Below are 22,560 nucleotides of genomic sequence, written 5' to 3' on the forward strand. Positions count from 1 at the left end.
TTCATACTGGTTTGGAACAACTTGAGGGTGAGATTTTTGGGTGAACTATCCCTTTAATCGGTGTTAGTTCTGTTCTTCTTATTTCTCCTCGTCACTCCAGACCTGGAAATCCTCAAAATCAAGTACAGTTTAAAGTGGATTAAGAGTGCTCAAAAATACTTGATAACAGCTTAAAACACTTGTTTTCTGTAGCTTTTAACCATTGACTGACTGTTTTACAGCATGCCTTATTGAGGTGTATGTTATTTTACAAATGATATAAAGCACATTGGTCAATGTGTTGTTTTAATTGTGCTATACAAATAAAGTGACATTGACATTAATAAAGGTTTAGGTTTTATTAATGTTTTCACAAGGGCAAACAAAATGTCAACAAAGTATTGACACCTGAAAAAAAATGTGAACAGATTTTTTTTTATAAAGACTAACATTTTTACAAACAAAACACATTATTTTCACCATAAAAAGTGACAAAGAAAGTTTATTTATATATCCACACCCATCTGCACTCCTATAATATGATCCCTTAGCTCTTATTAAGACTGGTCTGTTGGCCTGATCCATGCGGTCGGTACCCACTGCGGTTCATCCTGAGCTCTTCTCGTCCCGTCTCGTATTAAGACTGGTCTGTTGGCCTGATCCATGTGGTCGGTACCCACTGCGGTTCATCCTGAGCTCTTCTCACTGCAGTCAGCAGCTGAACACATGCAGCCTGCAGGCCGTCGTTCACGATCACATGATCGAAGAACTGACAGTAATGCTGCTCCATCTTGCGTCCTGCATCCTCTATCTCCTGAAAATCTTCATCCTGTCTCAAGAGAGAGAAAATATAGAGAACATTGGAGATGTGGTACTTTAAAGACATAAACTGAAAAGTGAAAACAATGATAAACCGAGACCGATAAAGATGCAAGCTCACCTTAAAGGGTCGGCTGATGTAGTAATTTGTGATGATATGCGAGTTCATTCGCGTGCGTTTCATCTGCTCAAAAGTAGGAGGCTTTATAAAGATGACATACGCCCTCAGCTCTGGGGTCCTCACTGACTCTAACGCCTAAAGGTCAAGAACAATCGTCAGAATATGTCAGGCGTAATTCAGAATATACAACAACTATTGCTTTTTTATGAATTGTTCTCTGGAGAATTGTAAATGGTTTTGCCTAATTCAATTGCAATTCAACTCAAGATTAATTCTATAGCGTTTTCCCAATACATGTTGTTTCAAAGCAGCATTACAGTTAGGAAGTATTCTGTTATCAGCCATAGATGAGTGTGTCAATGTAATGTCCATATGGCAGCAATATACAAGCTATATAACTTATAGCCTATTAGTTAACAACATGTATTCAGTTTGGCAGAAACATTGAATGTGTTAGGCAGCGATTACAACTTAAGCATAATATATGAAAGCATTGTTTGTCGATCCAAAGTTGGCATCAGATATGGGAATTAATAATTTTTTTTAACCTGTTTTATCATCTACTAGTTGAAAATCATAAATCTGATTGTTTAGAAAGGTTATATCACACTTCTCTTTCAAGGCTATTATCATTAAATAAACTAAAACTATTAGAATTTTTTTTGTGAAATAAAATATAAATATTCGATGAAAAACTTGACATTTTTTTTTATTTGAAATGTTTCCTGGGCAACTAACTAAAATAAGTTAAGTTGAAACACTAAAATTACTAAATAGAAATAAATTAAAACGGAACTAATTGAACTAAAACTAAAACTGAAATAAAAATAAATTAATAAAAATGACAAGTTATAACAAAATGACAAAAAATTTAACATTAAAATGAAAATATAAAAGTAACAGGTAATTCAAAATATTTATAAAAATAGTATTTCAAAAACAATAAAATAGTTCTCTTCAGGAAGCGGCAAGATTTGAAATTTGAGCACGAGTTACTATGTTTAATATTTAGGATTAAAGTCACCATAAAACCAAAATTGACAATTCTTGTTTGTTTATTTTTTTTATAGAATTTTGCAGTATTTATTATAAATGATTTATCCGTGCATATGCATTTTTTTGCATATGCATGTGCGCTCATTATCTTTAATCAAAAAAACGTCCCCTCTCTCTTGCAGCAACATCTCTTCTCTGATGACATGTGTACTGACGTGAGGGCGGGACAACCTGTCAGTATCATGAGATCCACCAATAGCAAACCACAACCATCCAATCAATACCCGATGGATAAAATCAAGTCCTGGCCTACATTTTGTCTTGTTCAAGAAGCCGATTCACTCGGATATACATGACAATGGGGAAGAAAAAACGATTGCAGCTTCTGTTTCATGCCGACTTTAAGAGGTTGTTCACATTCCTAACATTAAATATTAGCAAACACCACTAATAACAACAGATGAGATGAGAAAAACTCACATATGGCTCAATGTCAATCACACAGATCTTCTCACTTGCCAAAACATCTTTGATCGCATCCACACTAGTGCCATAGAGATGACCTCTCAACTCCCCAAACTCAATGAACCTGAGGAACAAAGAGGAAAAAAGTGTCACTGACCTATTTAAGATTAAGAAAAACATTCTGTCAGATATTAAACTACTGACTGTGTTAAACATACACTAGTATATTTAGACCACCTGTGATTGCAGACCATGGTGTCAAACTGCTTTCGGCTGATAAAGTGATATTCTCTGCCAGATTCCTCATGGCATTTGGGTGGCCGTGTGGTATCTGAGTGGAAATAAAAGTTAGACATCTTTAAAATCAGTACAGTTGTATCACACAAAGTCATATTTGTAGTATGAAACTCACGAGGAATGGCTCCTTGGTAGACCTTTGGATTGATCTCAATTAGCCTCCTGCGCAATTCATTCACGCCGACACCGGACGGACCTGACGGCATATCATATTCATACATGATCATGTGCAAACAGGAATGGAGCAACACAAAGTTGTACAAGATCAACACTATCGGTGAAAAGTTTGGGTCAGTAATATTTTTGGAAGAAGTCTCTAATGCTCACCAAGTCTGCATTTATTTCAATGCAAAAGGTAATTGTTTAATTTAAAATAACTGTTTTGTATTTAAATATATATAAAATGTATGTGGAAACGCTACTTTTTTGGGGGGGGATTCTTTGATAAATAGAATGTTTAGAATTTGTTTTAACATTATAAATGTCTTTACTGTAATTTTTTATCCTTGCTGAATAAGTTAATCTTACGTACCGTAAACTTTTGAATGGCAGTGTATCATGTTTTCCACAAAATATTGTAAGCAGCAAAAACTGTTCTCAACATTATAATAATAAGAAATGTTTCTTGAGCACCAAATCAGCATATTAGAATGATTTCTGAAGGATCATGTGACACTGAAGACTGGAGTAATACTGCTGAAAATTCAGCTTTGCATCACAGGAATGTAATATTTCACAATATTACTGTTATTACTCTATTCTGATTAAATAAATGCAGCCTTGGTGAGCATAAGACTTTTTCAAAAACAAAAAATTTGACCTGTAGTATATACAGTATGTGTATTTTGCTGCTGATTTTAGCCCACTCACCCATCAGTGCTATGAGGCGGTGTGTGTGCTCTGGATGGTGCTGGTACCGCACCACCTCCTCATAAGGGTTGACCAGGGAACTGTAACAGCTTGTGGGGCAGCGCATGGTGCAGAACTGGGACGCTCCAAAAGCCTGACTTCTCCGCCGACGACAAAGACGCAGACTTCGTCGAAAACCAGCTGACATACACACCAGATGTACAAAGAATAAAAAGCACATTAAAAAATGCAAACAGTTATATGAAGCTACAGAATCAGGAACAGATACTTAAAGGGATAGTTCACCAAAAAATTGATATTCTATCATTTATTACATACCCTAATGTCGTTCCAAACCCGTAAGATTTTCGTATACGTAACACAAATGAAGATCTTTTTAATGAAATATGAGTTTTCTGTCCCACCATAGACAAATAAGCAACTACCACTTTGACACTTCAGAAAGTTCATAAAGAGATCGAAAAACTAATCCATTTGAATTGAGCGGTTTTGTTCAAATTTTCTGAAGAGACACAATCGCTTTATATGATGAACAGATTTAATCTAGGTTTTTATTCACATGTAAACATTGATCAGCGAACATAAACAGAAGCTCAACCATACTTGTTTGATGCGCAAGAACAAACCTCATTGGTTCTTGCAGAATTTTCATTGATTCTTGTAGAACCTCAAACGTGCTGCGTAACGCGAGAACAAACTTCATTGATTCTTGTAGAACCTCAAACGTGCTGCGTAACGCGAGAACAAACTTCATTGATTCTTGTAGAACCTCAAACGTGCTGCGTAACGCGAGAACAATCTTCATTGGTTCTTGCAGAACCTCAAACGTGCTGCGTAACGCGAGAACAATCTTCATTGGTTCTTGCAGAACCTCAAACGTGCTGCGTAATGCGAGAACAAACTTCATTGATTCTTGTAGAACCTCAAACGTGCTGCGTAACGCGAGAACAAACTTCATTGATTCTTGTAGAACCTCAAACGTGCTGCGTAACGCGAGAACAATCTTCATTGGTTCTTGCAGAACCTCAAACGTGCTGCGTAATGCGAGAACAAACCTCATTGGTTCTTGCGGAAGCTCAAACGTGCTGCGTAACGCGAGAACAAACCTCATTGGTTCTTGCGGAAGCTCAAACGTGCTGCGTAACGCGAGAACAAACCTCATTGGTTCTTGCGGAAGCTCAAACGTGCTGCGTAACGCGAGAACAAACCTCATTGGTTCTTGCGGAAGCTCAAACGTGCTGCGTAACGCGAGAACAAACCTCATTGGTTCTTGCGGAAGCTCAAACGTGCTGCGTAACATGAGAATTAACTTCATTGGTTCTCGCACGTCAGGCGAAAATGCTTGAGCTTCCGTTTACCACAGCTGATGTGTGCATTGATGAATATGTAAACATTGATAAATATGTGAATAAAAGCCTAAATTCAATCTGTTCATCATATAAAGCGATCGAGTCTCTTAAAAACAAATGAACTAAACCGCTCAATTCATATGGATTAGTTTTTCAATCTCTTTATGAACTTTCTGAAGTGTCAAAGTGGTAGTTGCTTATTTGTCAATGGATGGACAGAAAGCTCTCAGATTTCATCATTTGTGTTCCGAAGATGAATGAAAGTCTTACAGGTTTGGAACGACATGAGTAATTAATGATAGAATTTTCATTTCATTTTGTTATTAATATAATATACTCAATGCATCTGATCTAATTGTGATTTTACAACTAAAATAACACCCAAAAAATTTACCGGACTGGTCATTATGAAAAAAATTCTGTTCATTTAAATCATTAGTATGTATGTGTAAAATGTAGGTATCTATAACATAGTCGTGGATAAACTAACTAAAGTTGCCATCATCAGGTCAGTGTTTGTGATGCTGTAAACCATCTAATCTGCTGTGGTAAATATAAACCAGTAAATCTTGTAATATCTGAGAAACACTCACTCAGATAAATCCCTTCAACGTTCGTGGTGAATTCACTCTCCTCTGAAACACATCACAAGACAGTTTATATTTGAACAAATACAGAATAATTATCAGTGACTTAATAGAAGAAAGAAAAAAAGGAGTAAATCAGCACAAGCAATGGCGATTAATATAAAACTTTTGGATTTCTATAGTAATGTGTTATATACACACTCACCATCCTTTAGCTCTTCTGATGAATCATCATGAAGGAAACAGCGACATGAGTTATCAAAGGCAATGTTTTGAAGTATTTAAAGATGCACTCAATGTTGTGGCACACTTCATCTTTAACACCATAATATCATCATTTGTACACAAATCTAGTTATTGCTATAGTCACAGAAATATTTTTGTTTGGGGGTCAGTACCGTTAAACATTGACCCTAAACCTGAATTCATAAACTGTTTCTCCTGATATGTTCAGGACTTACCTACCAGATTCAAACGCCTCTTCATCTGTGCACAGGGAATAAAAACACACAGGTGTAGGTTTAACAAGCATTATATAGATATGGTTTTAATACTCATTTAAATCAGACAAGAAAACTTACCTGTTTCTACACATTTCTCATCTATGGCAATCATGTCATCCTCTTGGGGGAAGGAAAAAGAGGAAAAAATTAGGATTTTTCTGCAAACAGCGATGAGTCTATGGTCTGTTTCACATGCAGTGTGTAAGATTTAGCATTACATGATTTTTTTGGTGGGGGGGGGGGGTCCATTCAAAATGGACAAATTATAAAACGGTTTTCTAATTCACATGGGGAGGATCACATTTACATCCAGGAGTAATTCATCTACACGGAAATAAAATCTCAAAATTTCAAATGCTGTTTTTTAACCTTTCTATTCATCATAGTATCCTGCAAAAATGTAGCATGGTTTTCACAAAATTATTAAGCAGCACAACAGTAGAAATTCTAATAATTCTAATAGCAATCATGAATTTTCACCATATTTTCTGCACTGACACTTCTTCTAACCTTATATTGTATGTCCACTCTATTTGGGTGGGAAGTATGAATACTTTAAACTGTTAAAGGGACAGTTCACCCAAAAATTCTGTCATTAATTAATCACTCTCATGTCGTTGCAAACCCATAAGATTTTCGTTCATCTTCAGAACACAGATCTTTTTGATGAAATCTGAAATCTTCCATAAAGATATTGTAAAACTAATTCATATGAATTGAGTGGTTTAGTCTGAATTTTCTAAAGAGACTCGATCGCTTTTTTTGATGAACAGATTTAATTTAGTCTTATTCACATCTTCAAAAATCTTCATTTGTGTTCCGAAGATGAACAAAAGTCTTACGGGTTTCAAACTAAAGAGGTTGAGTAATCAATGACAGAATTTACATTTTGGGGTGAACTATCCCTTTAATATGAATTCTCAAAGTCAAATTCAAGAACAGACCTGTGTATTTGTAGACTAAATGCTCACCTTCATCCACAGTACTCACTGCAGGTTAGCATGGAAACAAAAGATAACCAATACATAACAGCTGAATTAAACACATACTGAATAAATGCACATATAAAACAATAACAGCATTTATACAGTTTACTCACAGGTTTTGCCGCAAGTGTGAGGATGATAAGGCTGAGACCACCAGAACTCTTTCTGCTTCCTACAAACACACACACACACACACACACACACACACAATCGTATTTGGCTTTTAAAATTGGAGACAGCAGTGATTATCAGCGTAATCTCAAATCGCATTCAAGTCAGCAGCCAAATCTCATCAAATCATAGCCTATGCAGATGTGTAATTATTCAGTCACCGACCTTTAACCCCTGACTACTTAGAACTGACCTTTTCAGCAAGCTTGTGGAAGGAATGAGGCCAGCGCAGGCAGAGACGCTGGGTAGTTTTACAGCCTGCCACCAAAGGGTGTCCGACTGATCCACAATCTCTAGGATATCTCCCTTCCGGAACGCCATGCCGGCATCTGCGCAGGGAATGGAAGGGTCCACGTGGGGATTGTAGTCCACCATGGCTCGCACATACAGCTTGAGAAAAGAGAGAAAAAGTCATAATATTCAGTTTACAGACATAGATCTATACAATACACCCAATACACCTCATGTATAATTATTTATTCCAAGTTGTTATAAAATGTTTTAATTCCTATTAGTTTAATCTAATAACTAGTCAAGTGAAGGCAATAAGCTGATTTCACTTCCGGAACATTCGTCATACAGAAAATGAAAGCTCAAGACTAATGCATTGCATTTTGGGATACATACACATTTTGGAAAAATGAAGAAGTGTGGTATTATTAATTACACTCTTTGTGCCGCTGTTTTGCTTTTGTTTTACAAAAAAAACAGTAATGGGCTGCTGCTGCTTGATTCCTGCCTTTTTAGTTTTTTAAATACACATATATTATTGACAACAAGGACAGCCCTCTTTGGTCTCGCACCTCCTCCTGCTTTTTTGGAAACTTCTGGCTATCCAACTATACTACTTAATCCAAAGAACTGGATGCTTGATTCCTGCCTTAACATCGGGTATGCCATGCTATTTCTGTTATAGACTAATCAAGTGTTGACATTTGATAGCTCACCATGGTTTGGTTGTTGACTGGCCTGTCAGTGATGGGGACCACCTTAAACATCATGGTTCCATGGGAGTGAGCCTGTGGTAGGAAATGAAGACACACAACATAGTTTTCTTTTATTTTCCTTTAAATTAAATGGGACTTTCTTGGTTGTTTGGTACAGTAAAACCATTGGTTTGACTTTGAGATAAAGAGAGTTATTTATTTTATTTTAACAACCAATGCAAAGTGTTATTCTGGGTAATACTTTGCACTGGTTATGGATATATATATATGTTATCTGTTGTAATTTTGGATATATATTATGGATGTGTTTTGCTGGTCCAAAGTGGTTTGGGGCTGGTCTAGCTAGTACACTCGAATGGCTATGAAGTTCTATGAAAGAACTGGTAAAGCTGGCAAGAGCAGTGCTGGTAAACCTCACTCTCCTGGCCTCAAGAGGCACACTAGCAACTGACTCTTCTTAGCCTGCTTGCCTCCCATGCCATCAGTTGCCGGTTCGAGCCATTCTTAAAGTGGGCCGAGCACATTGGTGCCGTGACCCGGAGGGAAGTGAGGTTTAATAGGTTGAGTGTCACAAAGGTCAGCTGCTACGAGCTATTACAGAACCTTTTATCAAAACAGCAAGAGAACACAAAACATATAATATACACTCATATGAGTGAGTGTGTGTACTAACCAGAATTTGTATGATCTGTTCTGGTTCCAGTCCAAACACAGGATTACCGTTTACTTCCACCAGCCTATCACCAGCATGCAAAAGACCTTCAACAGGAAGCACATAGACAAGAATGGAGACTCCATGAGACATGTAATATAGACATAGAGAGTATGTGATAGTTGAGTATGGCATATCAGAGACACAAATAGAGAACAGAGGTTCAGAAAAAAACAGTACAGTCAGGGATTTCTCACCACTGCGGTCAGCCAGTCCTCCAAATATAACCCGAGCAATGTATATTTCTCCTGTCACATCATCTCTCCTGATTGTTGCTCCCTAAAAAAGCAGATATCAATGCAAATATCTACAAGGCTTAATTCATTATGCATCAAGCTCAAAACATGCATTCATCAAACATCATTGCTACATCTGATGGAAGTGGCATGCCAGGAACATTGTTCAATGACAAACTGAACTGCAATGTTACATGAAGAGAAAGAGAAAAAAAGCCAAAAGAAGAATCAAATAATAAAAAAGAGAAAATATGATCTGATAAGGGATAGAGTCATTGAGATGATGAAGATGTTAAACCAATGAGAATGACCAATGAGAAAACAATACATCACTTCCAAAAAGGTAGGACAAGCACTAATGTGACAATGGTAACGTCAAGGCCTGGTGGTGAGTGGTGACATATAAAAACACACATATTAAATATTTGAAAGACCTGCATGCTTGAGACAGCAAGAATCTGAAAGGATGTTCATAACGTGGAAAAGTGGAAGTAGCCTCATTCTTTTTTCTTCTTCTTCTGGTTAAAGAAACATCCAAATGTGCTGCTGTTCACTTTGTGGTTTTGAGCAGGGCTGGACGTCAAGGACCCATTGATCATCCAGTCCTGTACATCAACCTGTCTCCTTTGAGAAGATAGTGATGGCTTAGTTTTGGGATTAAATGACCTCCTCTTTGATAGCACTGGCTGCTCCAGCAGAGTGATGGCAGATGAGGAAGAAGAGGAGGAGGAGGAGCAGGAAGGACAATGAGAAAAGCGAGAGGAAGAACCAATAGCTGGGCTAGTGGGAACACTGAGCGATCTGCTACCCATCCGATTAACCCTTGTACTTGCAGTCTCAGCGCAATGTGGAGACACTGAATTTGTGTTGCTTGTGGATACTAGCTCCTGGAGCTTCTCTACTACATAAGTTAGCATTGTCAAAGCCTGAGAATTCTCCTGCACACTCTCAGATATGCGTTCAGTAGCAGCGGCCATCCTCTCACCAAGCAGGTGGACGTTTTCAGAACTGCGCTCCATGCAGCTTGTGGCCTGCTGCAACGTACTCCGCAATTCATCCAGACCTTCCTCCTTTGCCAGCCTTGTATGGGAGCATGTCATGGTCTCTCTTACCCGATGACAGTGCATTGGGCTTGGGGGAGCAGTTCGGGCATGAGGGGCTGTTCTAGAAGGTTCCGAAGGAGGATGATAGTAGCAAAATGATGAGGAAATCAGTGGGGAAGGTTGAGAGAATGTATGTGGCACAGAATGAGTGTCTAAATCCTCAATCAAATTGTCTTCAGAGAAAGAATGAGAAATGAATGGTGAAATGGATGAAGACAAGAAAACAAAGAACACTAATTAGATGATGCTATCAAGAGAGGCATACATGTCACAAATCTTGATGAATGTAATAATGGGAATCTCCAAATCTACAGTTTTGGTCCTTACCAATCACAACTGTGCTACAGACACAAGGGGTGGAGCAACTGAGGCTCTGTTTCCATAATGCATTGCTCTGTCTGCAACTGCCAAAAGTGTTGCAGAGGTGTGCAGCAGTGGGAGCAACAACACTTGGGGACACAGTCTTGGTGGATATGGAACCACCCACCCGGGGACCTTCCAACTTGGCATCTAAGCCTCCATCCAGCCGTCCCGCAGCTGAGAAGAGTCCACGGTGGGTTGCTTGCCTTAAAGTTTCCCAGTGGTTTTGAAACCTTCTTCCAGTTCTGGTCTATCCATGACAACACACAGCTCATAGTTACCAAACAGAACTCTTTACAAGATCAGCTATTCGTGTGATTTAAAAAATAAATAAAGCAACAAACAAACTATTATATAATAAACACAAAAAGAAAGAAGTTTTTAAGCCACTAGTAGTCTTTACCGTTGTACCTTTTTGCCATGCTTATCTGAAAGAATGGCTCCAGCAATGTACATTAAAAGAGCCAAAATAAATCACAGGACAGGTCAGTAAAAGCAAGTCTTAGATTTGCCTGCCACTCCTTTTTCTGGTCATGCTCACCAGAGGCTGATTGTTTTTGACTAAGCAAACAATCCTCAAGGCTTCCTCATCTTCAGGCAGGTCTTTAGGCAGTGCTGGGAGATCTGGCTCATAGTCCCTCAGACTTACTGTGTCATGAGCCGAGAGGAGAGCCTGAAAAATATATGCGCTTTTTATTATTTTTATAGTTGACAAAACATTCCACACAAATAATTTAATACTGAAAGTGTATATCTTTAAAAACGTAAAAGAAACATAACAACAATGTCTCACAACATCTATCGGTCCATAAAGTCTGGCCTGAGAATTTGAAAAGTTTCCGTTGTGTAGAGAGTGATGGCCAAAAAACAAATTACTTTGCCCCTCTAAACCACTTACTGTTTTAAAAACATAATTGTAACTTTAGAAAGAATGATCACCTGAAGGTTGGGTTGACTGAGGAGGGCATACAGTTCTCGAGCTTCATTTGAGGGGTTTGGGACTGCAAGCAGGTCAGATAGAACCTAGAGTTCCAAAACAAGAGTCAAGACTTATTAGGAAATCAAAATGTATTAGCAAAAAAGTTGGAGTCAAGACCAGGCTCCCTAAAACCAAGACCTCTAACAGACCCTCTTAGACAGAGATGGCAACTCCAGCCCTCAAGATTCATTGTCCTGCAGAGTTTAGCTCCAATCCAAATCAAACACACCTGCCTCTAATTTTCAAGTAATTCTAATTTCTTTGGTTATATTAGATTGACAGTGGACCTTGCGGGCCAGAGTTGCCACCCTAGCTCTAAGACCTAGATCCAGACCCCCAAAGGCCCAGACCAGCACTAGACCATCACAAGCCCCAGATTCAGCCCATAACCTAACCCCAAAGTCACAAACTGGTGTCAAGAGGTCTTAAGACCAAGACCACAAGATCAAGACTCCCGATTGGTACAATCTGCAAGTCCCCAGTCACAGGAAGAGATCAAGCCATCAAGAAAGTATAAACAGAAAGATCATGGTACAAGCAGACCAAACTATAGTGAAAATTAAGGACAGTGAGAGTAGAGCTGACCTGTAGTGAGAGTCCAGACGAATAGGAGAGATACGGCCTAGCTGGACCCTTTATGTGCCTCTGTAGACATTCATACACCTTCAGAGAAAAAATAAATAAATAATGATGAACCCTGACCTATAACTCACTGTTAATACTATAAGTTTATGTAGGATGGACTCTACCTTTAGTAGAGACTGCAACCAGGGGGCATTGAGGAGACTGTGCAATAGTTCAGCTCCATTAATATCTTTATTGATAGAACCCCTCACCTCAGCAATCACAAGTGCTAAGATCTGTGTCAGGCCTGTAATATACAAAGCAAACACCTCTAGAACTTTAAGCTTGTTGGGCACATGCCAGTTATTTGCCAGTGATGCTAGATGGCTTCTTTAGCAGCTATAGTAACGTTAATATTAGCATCTTGCTAATCAGCTTGACAAAACTAAAATTTAAGTTGGCAGCTTCCAAATTTAAGTAGTTACCTGTATTGCAGTTTCTTACCTTTGTCTCCCATCTCCAGTGGAGCCGATCCTTGATCAGTCTCCACGTTTGGTCTCATTGTCAATCCAGGAGGGTTTTGAGGTTCAGGGAATAACCAAACAATACACTGATCCTCCTCATATACAGCTGCAAGAAAACCCACATGAACTCAAGTACAACTGCTGATCATTGCCTGTTATTTCCAAGTGAATTGTAAATTCAGTAGAAATGTCATGTTTTACAAAAGCACCGTAACCTTAAGTAGACCATAGAACCATTGGTGCACTGATGGTCTCTATGATCTACTTAAGCTTACAATGCTTTTGGGAAATGCAGAATATAACTTTTTGTAGTTGTAAATACAATTCCTGTTTCCTGGCTTACCTCACGCATACTTCATAATGAGTTAAATATGCACAATAAGCGCTAAACGATCAGGGCTGGTATCCAAAAGTTTGTAGGTTCAAACTCAACAAGGATCATCACTGTGCTCTTGTGCAAGGCAGTTAACCATAGTTTGGTCCATTTGGACTGTCCTTGTCATTAGTGTCCTATACTTTGGATAAAAGTGTCAACGGTATGACATTTGTGTTGGGGCTGATAACCCAGAGGTCTTAGATTTCAAAATGGAAATCCAGAAATCCAAGAATGGAGGGGGTCCATGAATACCCTTGTCACAGTTTTGACCTTGAGCAAAGCACTTAAGTACAGGTTACTCCAAAGGACCTTTCCTGGTTATAAGTACACCCTTAGTGGTTTTTCTGATAAAAACACATTTGCTACATAAACAATAACCAAAAGATCACATGAAAGAGTGCAATATAAATATCTCAACAGGATTCGTTATGAACACTGTAGGTAAAGACACTGGATATTAGTTTGCAAATCTTTAGAACAAACAAGTGCACATAATTTTCAGACTTTATAACTTAAATGGGTTTGACATATTTTCAAACATTCTTCTTTTTGAGAGTTACTGTCCTTTTAAAAGTGGTTTTAACTCAGTGTTTCTGTATTCTGTATCCGCCAAATCTGATTCTTGACTGAAGGATATGTATAGAATGTACACATAACATTGCTGAATTCCAACTGGAGCATCCCAGGAATACACACAAGGAAGGGTTTAACGATTACAGTGAATAAAAAGCCTACTACATTTGTCCCGCAGGGAGCTTCCTCATTGATAAGCCTGGAATGTAAGAACCACAAACTCACATCCAGGCAGAGAGACTTAGTAGCAAATCCTGTTCACTTACCTCCCTCTTCCCTCACGTTCAGTTTGTCTTCTCAGTTTAGATCCCAGTTTAGAATTTAACACACTGAACAACTTCTGAAGAGGATTTAGTTTGCATGATGACTGTCAGTTTTAACTTGCTCAAATATGATAGTATAAACAGAGGAATAACGTGGATAGTATTCCATAACAGAGCACAGAAAAGTCCTCTTGGAAAAAAGAAGCGTAATCCCTCTCTATCCTGCTTAATCCCTCACAAGCAAATGAGTCAGCTGGGGAGAGAGAGAGAGAGTGTGTAGGAATGTGAGAGAGGAAATTAGGAAGGGAGGGATTGGACAGTCAGGGTGTCTCTAAGAGTGAATGTGTCTCCTCTCATATTCTTTCAAACATCATTCTATCACAAAACTCCAGTCTTTCAGCTGTTAATTCATCATTACACACAATCAGTGTCACATTCTTATTAAGATTTAATTTTTCCTCATCCCTTGCATGAGATACAGAACACCTCTCTCTCTTTCTCTCTTTTCCGCTGACCCACTCACACATATTTACCAGCTGATGATCCCACACTGAATACATTCTGCGTCACACGTACATGTAATCCTCTTGATTAAAACAGTGGAGTGAATGACACATTCTGACTTGTTTTTTGATTCTCATCACACTTTTTTCACATTATACCATTTAAAATAAAACTACATGACAGATCAGGTCTAGTTGTCACAAGGGGTTTATCTCAGAAATGTTTTGAGACAAAATTTCAGTTGCATAAATACTTGCATTAGTCAGTTTATTATTATTATCTATTTTTGTTGTTTTGAAAAATGATTTACCTTGATTTGAAAAAATGACGTGAAAAGAATGACGTGAGGGTGAGTAAATGAATTTTGGCTGAACTTTCCCTTTAAGTGGCACTAAATCATTGATATGGCCTATTTCTTTCACTTCCTTTTATTACTTTTATTAATCGTTTAAATTTGAAACAATTGGGACTTCAAACAGTTTAAAAAGTAAAGTCTTTTTAACACAACATGACCCAGAGCATTGTTATACTGCTCATCTCAACTCATCTCTGTAAAAGCAGACTTTTTAATATATTGAAGCGCCCCATGCTTAAAAATGTTGTATACAGGCATAAGCTGATTGGGGGAAACTGTATCCATTTTCATGATATGTTACTTCATCTCGTCCCTCTCTCTACCACCCTATAAAATCAGTTTAAAGTCAAAAGGATAAACAGAAGCTGATACTAACCCTTTAAGGCCAGTCTAAAGCAGTCATTTCAAAGATGTGTCAACTTTCCTCCATTCTGACAAGGCTGAAAACACAAATATTAAAAATACAACAAACCATTTAATCAGACATAGGATAACAAATAAATAAGCTTATCAACTTTCATAGAGAGTAGAAACACTTACCTAACCCAATGGTCAAGCATCCAATCAAATGATGTGCTAATTGGAAGCCATTTTGGAGATTATACAGAAACAACATGACTTTGAAATGAATTTTGCCAGTAAAATATTCTAATTTTCATTTAATTTAATTTTCCCTCTCAAAAACAAAGTTCAATGAATGGTTTCAACAGTCGCTGATGAAGTTTTAACAGCTTAATGCTGCCACTTCAGTGGAAAGAGACAACTAAGAAAAATTTGATTTTGGTTTATTAAGAACCAGCTGTTTTTATGGTAACAGTTTATGATGGTCCACTTTAGACATTCTACCAACTTTAGACATTCTACTGTGAAGTACTACAAAGTGATTAACTTTGCACCATGATGACTTATTCTACTAATCCGAATTTAACCGTCTACTAATCCGAACTTAACCGTCTACTATACTAATACTCTAATAGTTTGTTGACATGTAGTTGCAAAATTACTTATAGTTAGTAGAATGTCTAAAAATGAGCCATCGAAATAAAGGGTAACCTTTTTTTTATTATTCAAACCCCCTAAAAAGTTTTGGAAACAGCTGTAATAAAAGGCCAAGTAGGAGAGTCAAAACAACCATTTTAATTCCCAATCATTGTTTTATTGCCATCTATCTGAATTATGTCATTAAACAATTTGAACATACAATATTCTTCAAAAACGAAACTTTTTACATACTTGCACACATACGCACACTCAAACACAGGTTAATATGCACACCTTGGCTCAGCCTAAAAAAACTGGTGTGGAAATACAAACCGTAACTTCCTGTACGCAAAGTACAACATGACTCGTTATATTCATGCAACATCTCAAGTGTCAATGGTTGCAAACATCAACAGTCCTTCGCCGTAACAGTTTGCACGATTACATTTAGTAACATACAATCACACACTAGCATCCAAATCCTGATCTCTGATCCTCGGAAATGGGTTTTCTGGCCATTTATTCGAACTCACTGTCCTTCTGGTGCTCTGTACGTGATATACCCTGCAGATTATCTATGTCGCTCAGATTATCTGTGCTGCAGCCAGATCTAACCATCAAATAAATAAAACAATGTCAATAAAAGGAAATAAAGCATTAGGCCGTTGAGCTTTAAAACGTGTGACTCAACTCAAAGCTATTGCTGGGTAAAGAGATGTATTGACACGCATCCATAACACTGTCAGAGGCACTTTTAAGAACACTTCATGAGAAAGAACTGATTTTAGCAGTGAATACTACAGTGCTTGCCTATGTCAAGTGACCTTTCTGCAGTAAAACGCAGAAAATAAACCTCATAACCAAATTAGTTTAGCATGCAAATTGAGGCTCGTTGCTTTTTTCCAGCGTGCCAGTCACATCCACTAAAAAACTGGAAACTGTTGTGCAAGTGCATATAGAAAGAACCAACAAATTTGTGTTGACCCATAAACACTTTCTATTTCTTAGTGTCAACCGTTTAAAATACCAAGTTTGGCAGAACAAAGAAGCTGGTAAACAAAGACTTGTATATAATAACGCAGGTCACCATCCCTGCACAGTTGGTTAAGAAAGCTCAAAATGGATCAGACGTCAGCAATAAGTTTCTTTTCATGGACATTCAAGCACAAGAAGCACATCATTTTTCATTTATGTGAACAGATTCATGATTTAGGTCCATGGCAGTGTGCTGTTTGCCATGAATGATGTAATACGATCAGGAAAATGTAGTAGTTTACTTCAAAGATGGAGGTAGATTGCAACCATTATTTCAGATGGCTTACAGTACACTAATGAACTTCATACATCATTAATCGACCAGTGTGTGCTTGAAGGGAGAGGTGACGTCATACATTCTGAGCCAATGAAGTACAGGCTCTTTAATAAAAGAACAATGAGTAATGTATATCTGTAGCATGATGGAATGGCAGCAGTTAAAACGCCTCAATTATGGCTTTTTGAGCGAGGAAGACACAAAAATGTAACGAATAAATGTTAATAAATGCCAAACCAAAGTCTGACTTGCACATAAACGGGAATGTGAGAATGTCAGATTCTAATGGAATCACCCTTCACCGGCCATGTGATCCAGGCTCGGAACATGATTGGCTCCTCACACATCAAGTCCGTTTCTTGAACACTATTGGCTGGTCCGTCATTGCACTGCCTTACCAGATGGGTTTGGAGAGATCATTATGTTCATTACGTGACCTTCTCGTGCTGGATTTGATAGTAGCATGCCTGTGCAAAGCAAATCAGATAAATCATGTTTAATAAATGTCATATTAAAGACCACTGAGGCAGTTTATGATTAGTTGTCTATTACTAAACAACTTTTACATTCTATAGGTGTGATGTTCAGCAAATTTTTACGGATGAAATCCAGTAATTTGAACGAGAATCCACGTGATTGGGAATATCATGAGAGGGCAAAATATTTCTATACGCAGATTTCTCAAAGGGTTCAAGTTGGTTATGTGGATTCACCAATAGAAAGTTGCCTGGTTTGAAAGTGACATCATGCATCGCTACACTACTGACAATTGACAGTGGACTTTTTTTGCTCACAAAATGTTGCCAATCTGACAACTTGAAAGACAAAGTTTAAGCTAATGTTTGCTATCGTGAAAGCAAAAAAAAATTATATTTGGCTGAAATTTTACAGATGTGACCACATGTTTGATAAAATTACAAGGGTGAAATGTTGCTTTAATAATAGCAAAAGTTAAATATATACACTTATATACCCTTATATACACTATACCTTGAGTGTGGTGAACATGATGCCATGCTCTCCATGTTGTACACATGGATCCATAAGGTCCTCAATGAGACTGACCTCTGACCCCAGATTCCTTATCCTGAAGAAAACAACAGCTGTCAACTAAAACATGCCTTGTTATTAATTTTTTTTTTTTTTCTGTGCTAAAGCATATGCAGATAAAAAAAGACTACGTCTAAAAGGAACACATACTCGTTTTATAATGATTTCTGAAGGATCATGTGACACTGGAGTAAATTCCGCTTTGCATCACAGGAACAAATTATTTTCACATTTTCACATTTTAAAATATATTAAAACAAAAAGCTGGTCACAATACCTATTGCTTTTACTGTATTTTTTTATCAAATAAATGTAGACTTGGTGAGAGTCTTTTGACAAGTAGTGTAACCCAAATTTTGACAAGTAGTGTACAATACATACATATTCCAAAAAAAGGGTGCATTAGAAACCCTGTGATCTCATCCTTACCGTGCACGCAGAACAACAAAGAGGAAGACAGGGAACAGGTCATCCATGGACCACAAGAAATCCTGTTTCAGGAGGGTAAGTACTTGCTGGGTTATCTCCTCAAAGGTCAGCTGGATGACCTGAAGCTTATCTGAGGGGGTAAAAGTTGTGCTGTCGAAATAAAAAGAGAAAAAAACCTTGAAAAAAACATACCAGAGAGAGTACCTACAAAAGTTATTAGACAAATAAAAATCTCCAACCTTATTTGCTGTAAAGTCTCAACCGCTGAGGCAAAACAGGCGTCTTTAGTGCTTGAGAGAACCTACACACCAACACCCAAAATATTTCCATGAATATTGCTTCATGTTCCAGGTTCTTATTTCAAGTATAATCAGAATTTTGCCTTCAATGAGAGTTTTATGAGATATTTTAAAGTGCCCCATTATGCTATTTTAAAATTTTCTAATTTTGTTTTGGAGGTCTCTTATTACAGGTTTACATGCATCCAAGGTCAAAAACACTTTAATGGTCTAATTAGATGTTGTTCGCAGCAAATGAAGACCAGTGTTGGGGGTAACGTATTACAAGTAATCTGAGTTATGTAATCAGATTACTTTTTCAAATAACTAGTAAAGTAACATTACTTTTAAATTTACAACAAAATCTCTTGAGTTACTTTTTCAAAATAAGTTATTTTTCCATGTATTGTATTGACTGACAGCTCTCCTGTCCCCATGTTGAGAGAAATTGTGAGTAAGTGCAGAGACGTTGAGTGCGCTGCGTGAACATGATGCTTATTGTAGTTCTAGACTAAATGTGAACATGCATTTACTTATCTCACTTGCACAAAAACAGATTTAGTATTCCTCAAAATGAATAAACAAAATGAAACACAAACTCAGAATATTATACAAGCAAGCCCAGCCCAGCCCAGGTAAGAAAAAGCAACGCATAAGTAAAGTAACACATTACTTTCCATAAAAAGTAACTAAGTAACACAATTAGTTACTTTTTAGGGAGTATTGCAATATTGTAATGCATTACTTTTAAAAGTAACTTTTCCCAACACTATGCAAATTTTTGTACAAACCTATGTACGTTCATGCACAAAGACAGACTGGAATTTCTGACGACTTATTTCAGGAAGTTCAGAATCGGTTCTTTCGTTTGGAAGATAATAACTTCATTTATAGTGCATTTTGAAACTTTGCAGACCTTACATTCACAAACAGCTATATTACACACTACACGAAAATAAATATCTGAAAAAGCATAATAGGGGCACTTAAAAAAAACGTATAGAGTCTCTCTTATAAAAGGACATTTTTAATACCTGTTGTTTTTCTCCATGTACTGTAACAGTCACAGGCCAGAACTTCCTATGAAAACAGTTGTTAGTGGCAGTAAGATGGATCACTACAGGATAATCAAATCCAAGTATGTCTCATTGTAGTTGTGTGTGGGACTCACTGTTGCACCCCGAGGAAGGCGAGCAGCGCCAGGTCTGGTTGTTTGTTGAGTCGGAGCACACACTCCCAGTACACATCATCCTCCTTCTCTTTCTCTAAAGCGTAGAGAGTGAAGAGAGGAGGATAGAGACGTGGCAACAGCACCGGCAGGAGGAGAGCAGAGCTGCTGACCACACACCTGCCACACACACACACACACACACACACACACACACACAACACATCATATGACTACTAAAAAATTATGTGTTAAAGACAACAGCTCATAAAAGCACAGGAAAATCATCTGAATTTATAAAAGTATGAGATAAAAGGTCAGAATTATGAGATAAAAAGTCAATGATATAAAAAGTCGAAATTATATCTCAACTGTCTCAATTTAAACTTTTATCATAATTATTACTTAGTATGTCATAATTTCAATTTTTGAGGACATACTTCTTATTATCAAAGCATGATTTTTTTTCTTATGCGGTGGAAATGGGCTTACAGAGTTTGCGCTTATCAAGTCCCAAATAAAAAGAGAAATTAATCAAATCAGATTAAGTACTTTTAATTTCTAAATGTACTAATTTATCAAATATAAGTATTACCTCATGGTGATTTAATATGTAAGCATTTTTTGTTTCACTCCCAGTAAAAAAGCTAACTGTGACAAACAATTACAGTTGTATAAAATAAAATTACTCACACTGTAATATCAGAGTTTGGTCAAGTATTATTTTTCTGATAATATTATATCTGATGAGATCATGATATTTAACATACCCAGGTTTAGGAGACTCAAGCTGCTTCCCAGCAGGGTCTGAGCCACCCGTCTCTTTTGGAGGGTCAGCCAGTGAACCTCCTTCCTCAGGCAGATCAGGGAAGAGGAATCTAAACAAACACACACACATAAATATTCATGGAAAAGACATTTAAAACAGACTTTGTTGTCAGTTTGACTCAAGCACTTACCTGACGAGCTGGAAGATGCGGCTGAGATAGGACTTGATCTCATTGACGGCCTGGGGCAGTAATCTGCGGTTGGCCCCAACACCAACGTATGTCATACGGTACACCGAAACCAATGTCTCCACCAGTCGACCCAGAGGATGCAGTGGGGTATCACATGCCTAGGGTCAAACATTAGGGGTCAGTGACATATAGTGCAAAATCATCACACAACTCCTAGTGGAGCAAAGAGGGACAAAATACACTGGAAAGACATTATTATGTTAAGAAAATTTGGTTATTATCAGTTAATTGATGACAGGTGGCAATGCTTACCTTGACGAGGTACCGGCGGATTGTGTGATACACCTCTAAAGTCACAGGACCCACATGATGAGGGATAAACTCAAGACTCTCCAGCGTTTTGTGATGAGAGCGACTCAGCAACTCTGGACTAAAAAACAAACACACATGTTCAGCTTTTATGCTGCCTTCATGTGCTATTTGAAACATCCCACTTCACACTTCAGAAGTCGTGATTACAAGATCGCCGCATTCAAGTGATTTGTTGTCGGAAAGATCAGGAATCAAGGAAGACACCAGGTTTATTCTTGCCTATTTATTGGGAAAATCTTATTAAAACCAAAATGATATTTAGCATCCTATTCATTGACAACCATATAAACATTGACCACACTATTTAGATAGCCTGCTTGCTGACAATTCTGGCATTTCGCTGTGTATAAAACATGCAATTCGCTTTAAATGATTATTCATATATGCAAATATGCACTACTTTAACGACAGGACAAGGTGATGTAGCTGTTGTGGAAAAAAACGAATAAAGAATACCAGTCACAGCAGCAATCATTCATTTAAGCCCCACCCTTTGGTTACACTTTACTTTAAGGTGTCATTGTTACAGTGTAATTATATATATATAAGTACTGAGTAATATTAAGCAACTACATGTACTTCCTATAGGTAGTTGCATGTAATTATGCATAATTTACAGCTATTACTATGGTAAGTACATGTAACATATGTAACAAGGACACTGTAAAATAAAGTGTTGCCATTTTTTCTGCTTAGAGTACTTGGTTGTCAGCTTAGCAACATGCTTATGTCAGGCTCTACTGGAATCAACTGTGAGTGCATGTGTGTTTAAGTGTACCTGTCTCTTTGCTGTCTCAGGTTAGCAGTGAGCGCTACAGCAATGTTGTCCCACGCTGTAGTGGTTTGCCCTTGTCCGGGAGAATCACAACCTAGCCTGTTCCAGCACTCCACGAACACGGCCTTCCACTTGTCTTCGGAGTGAACTGCTAACCTGCCCAGTTTACTGCAGACAATCACAATCACACATAGATATAGGCTCTCCGTCAAAAATGACAATGTCACTAAACATATGAATATGCTACACAGTTCAACACATGCTCTTACAGTGCATGAGCCTTCTCCTTGTCTGAGTCGTAGAGGCTGGGTTTGTAGTAGGAACCTGACATCTTTAGTCCGGTTCCCCAAACCCCACTAAAAGAGCCTTCGATATAGTCTCCATTCGGCATGGTCAACGTGCCCTGCAGAAAGAGAAGATAACAGGCTTGTTTGTGTGAACATACACCACCATTTAAAGGTGCAGTAAGCGATTTCTGAGAAACACTGTTGATATTTGAAATCGACACCCAAACAAACACACCACTCCTCTCATTGCTCCGCCTCCAAAATAAAGAAAGGCTTGTTTTCATTGGTGTTCATTTTAATTTTCAAGAGC

General features: G+C 37.8%; 2 protein-coding genes across 6 annotated transcripts in view; both read right to left on the minus strand.

Moving 5' to 3' along the window:
- Nucleotides 1–323: 323 nt before the first annotated feature.
- Nucleotides 324–15,028, minus strand: mpp4b (MAGUK p55 scaffold protein 4b). Its single transcript, XM_082190042.1, has 24 exons — nt 15,016–15,028; nt 12,549–12,674; nt 12,230–12,351; nt 12,066–12,143; nt 11,441–11,524; nt 11,043–11,174; nt 10,469–10,751; nt 10,151–10,314; nt 9,000–9,081; nt 8,764–8,849; nt 8,091–8,162; nt 7,337–7,533; nt 7,086–7,144; nt 6,958–6,975; nt 6,065–6,106; nt 5,949–5,969; nt 5,689–5,703; nt 5,490–5,531; nt 3,548–3,727; nt 2,793–2,873; nt 2,618–2,711; nt 2,396–2,504; nt 920–1,054; nt 324–808 (listed from the first exon to the last, which is right to left on the minus strand). The coding sequence occupies exons 2-24, from the start codon at nt 12,604–12,606 to the stop codon at nt 617–619; spliced, it is 2,346 nt and encodes a 781-aa protein (XP_082046168.1). The 5' UTR covers nt 12,607–12,674; nt 15,016–15,028; the 3' UTR covers nt 324–616.
- Nucleotides 15,029–15,773: 745 nt separating this feature from the next.
- als2b (alsin Rho guanine nucleotide exchange factor ALS2 b) overlaps nt 15,774–22,560 on the minus strand; it is a 29,494-nt gene continuing 22,707 nt past the window's right edge. For all 5 annotated transcript variants that reach the window (XM_082190037.1, XM_082190039.1, XM_082190038.1 and 2 more), the window contains 11 exons: nt 22,233–22,366; nt 21,967–22,131; nt 21,129–21,246; nt 20,817–20,974; nt 20,628–20,735; nt 19,861–20,037; nt 19,724–19,769; nt 18,651–18,712; nt 18,412–18,561; nt 17,923–18,019; nt 15,774–17,399 (listed from right to left, as the gene is read on the minus strand). In XM_082190037.1, the coding sequence (XP_082046163.1) occupies nt 17,361–17,399; nt 17,923–18,019; nt 18,412–18,561; nt 18,651–18,712; nt 19,724–19,769; nt 19,861–20,037; nt 20,628–20,735; nt 20,817–20,974; nt 21,129–21,246; nt 21,967–22,131; nt 22,233–22,366 (1,254 nt within the window). In that variant the 3' untranslated portion in view covers nt 15,774–17,360. The remainder of the gene's footprint in view (nt 17,400–17,922; nt 18,020–18,411; nt 18,562–18,650; nt 18,713–19,723; nt 19,770–19,860; nt 20,038–20,627; nt 20,736–20,816; nt 20,975–21,128; nt 21,247–21,966; nt 22,132–22,232; nt 22,367–22,560) is intronic.

Source organism: Leuciscus leuciscus, assembly GCF_965113295.1.
Source record: "Leuciscus leuciscus genome assembly, chromosome: 14".
NCBI lineage: Eukaryota > Metazoa > Chordata > Actinopteri > Cypriniformes > Leuciscidae > Leuciscus > Leuciscus leuciscus.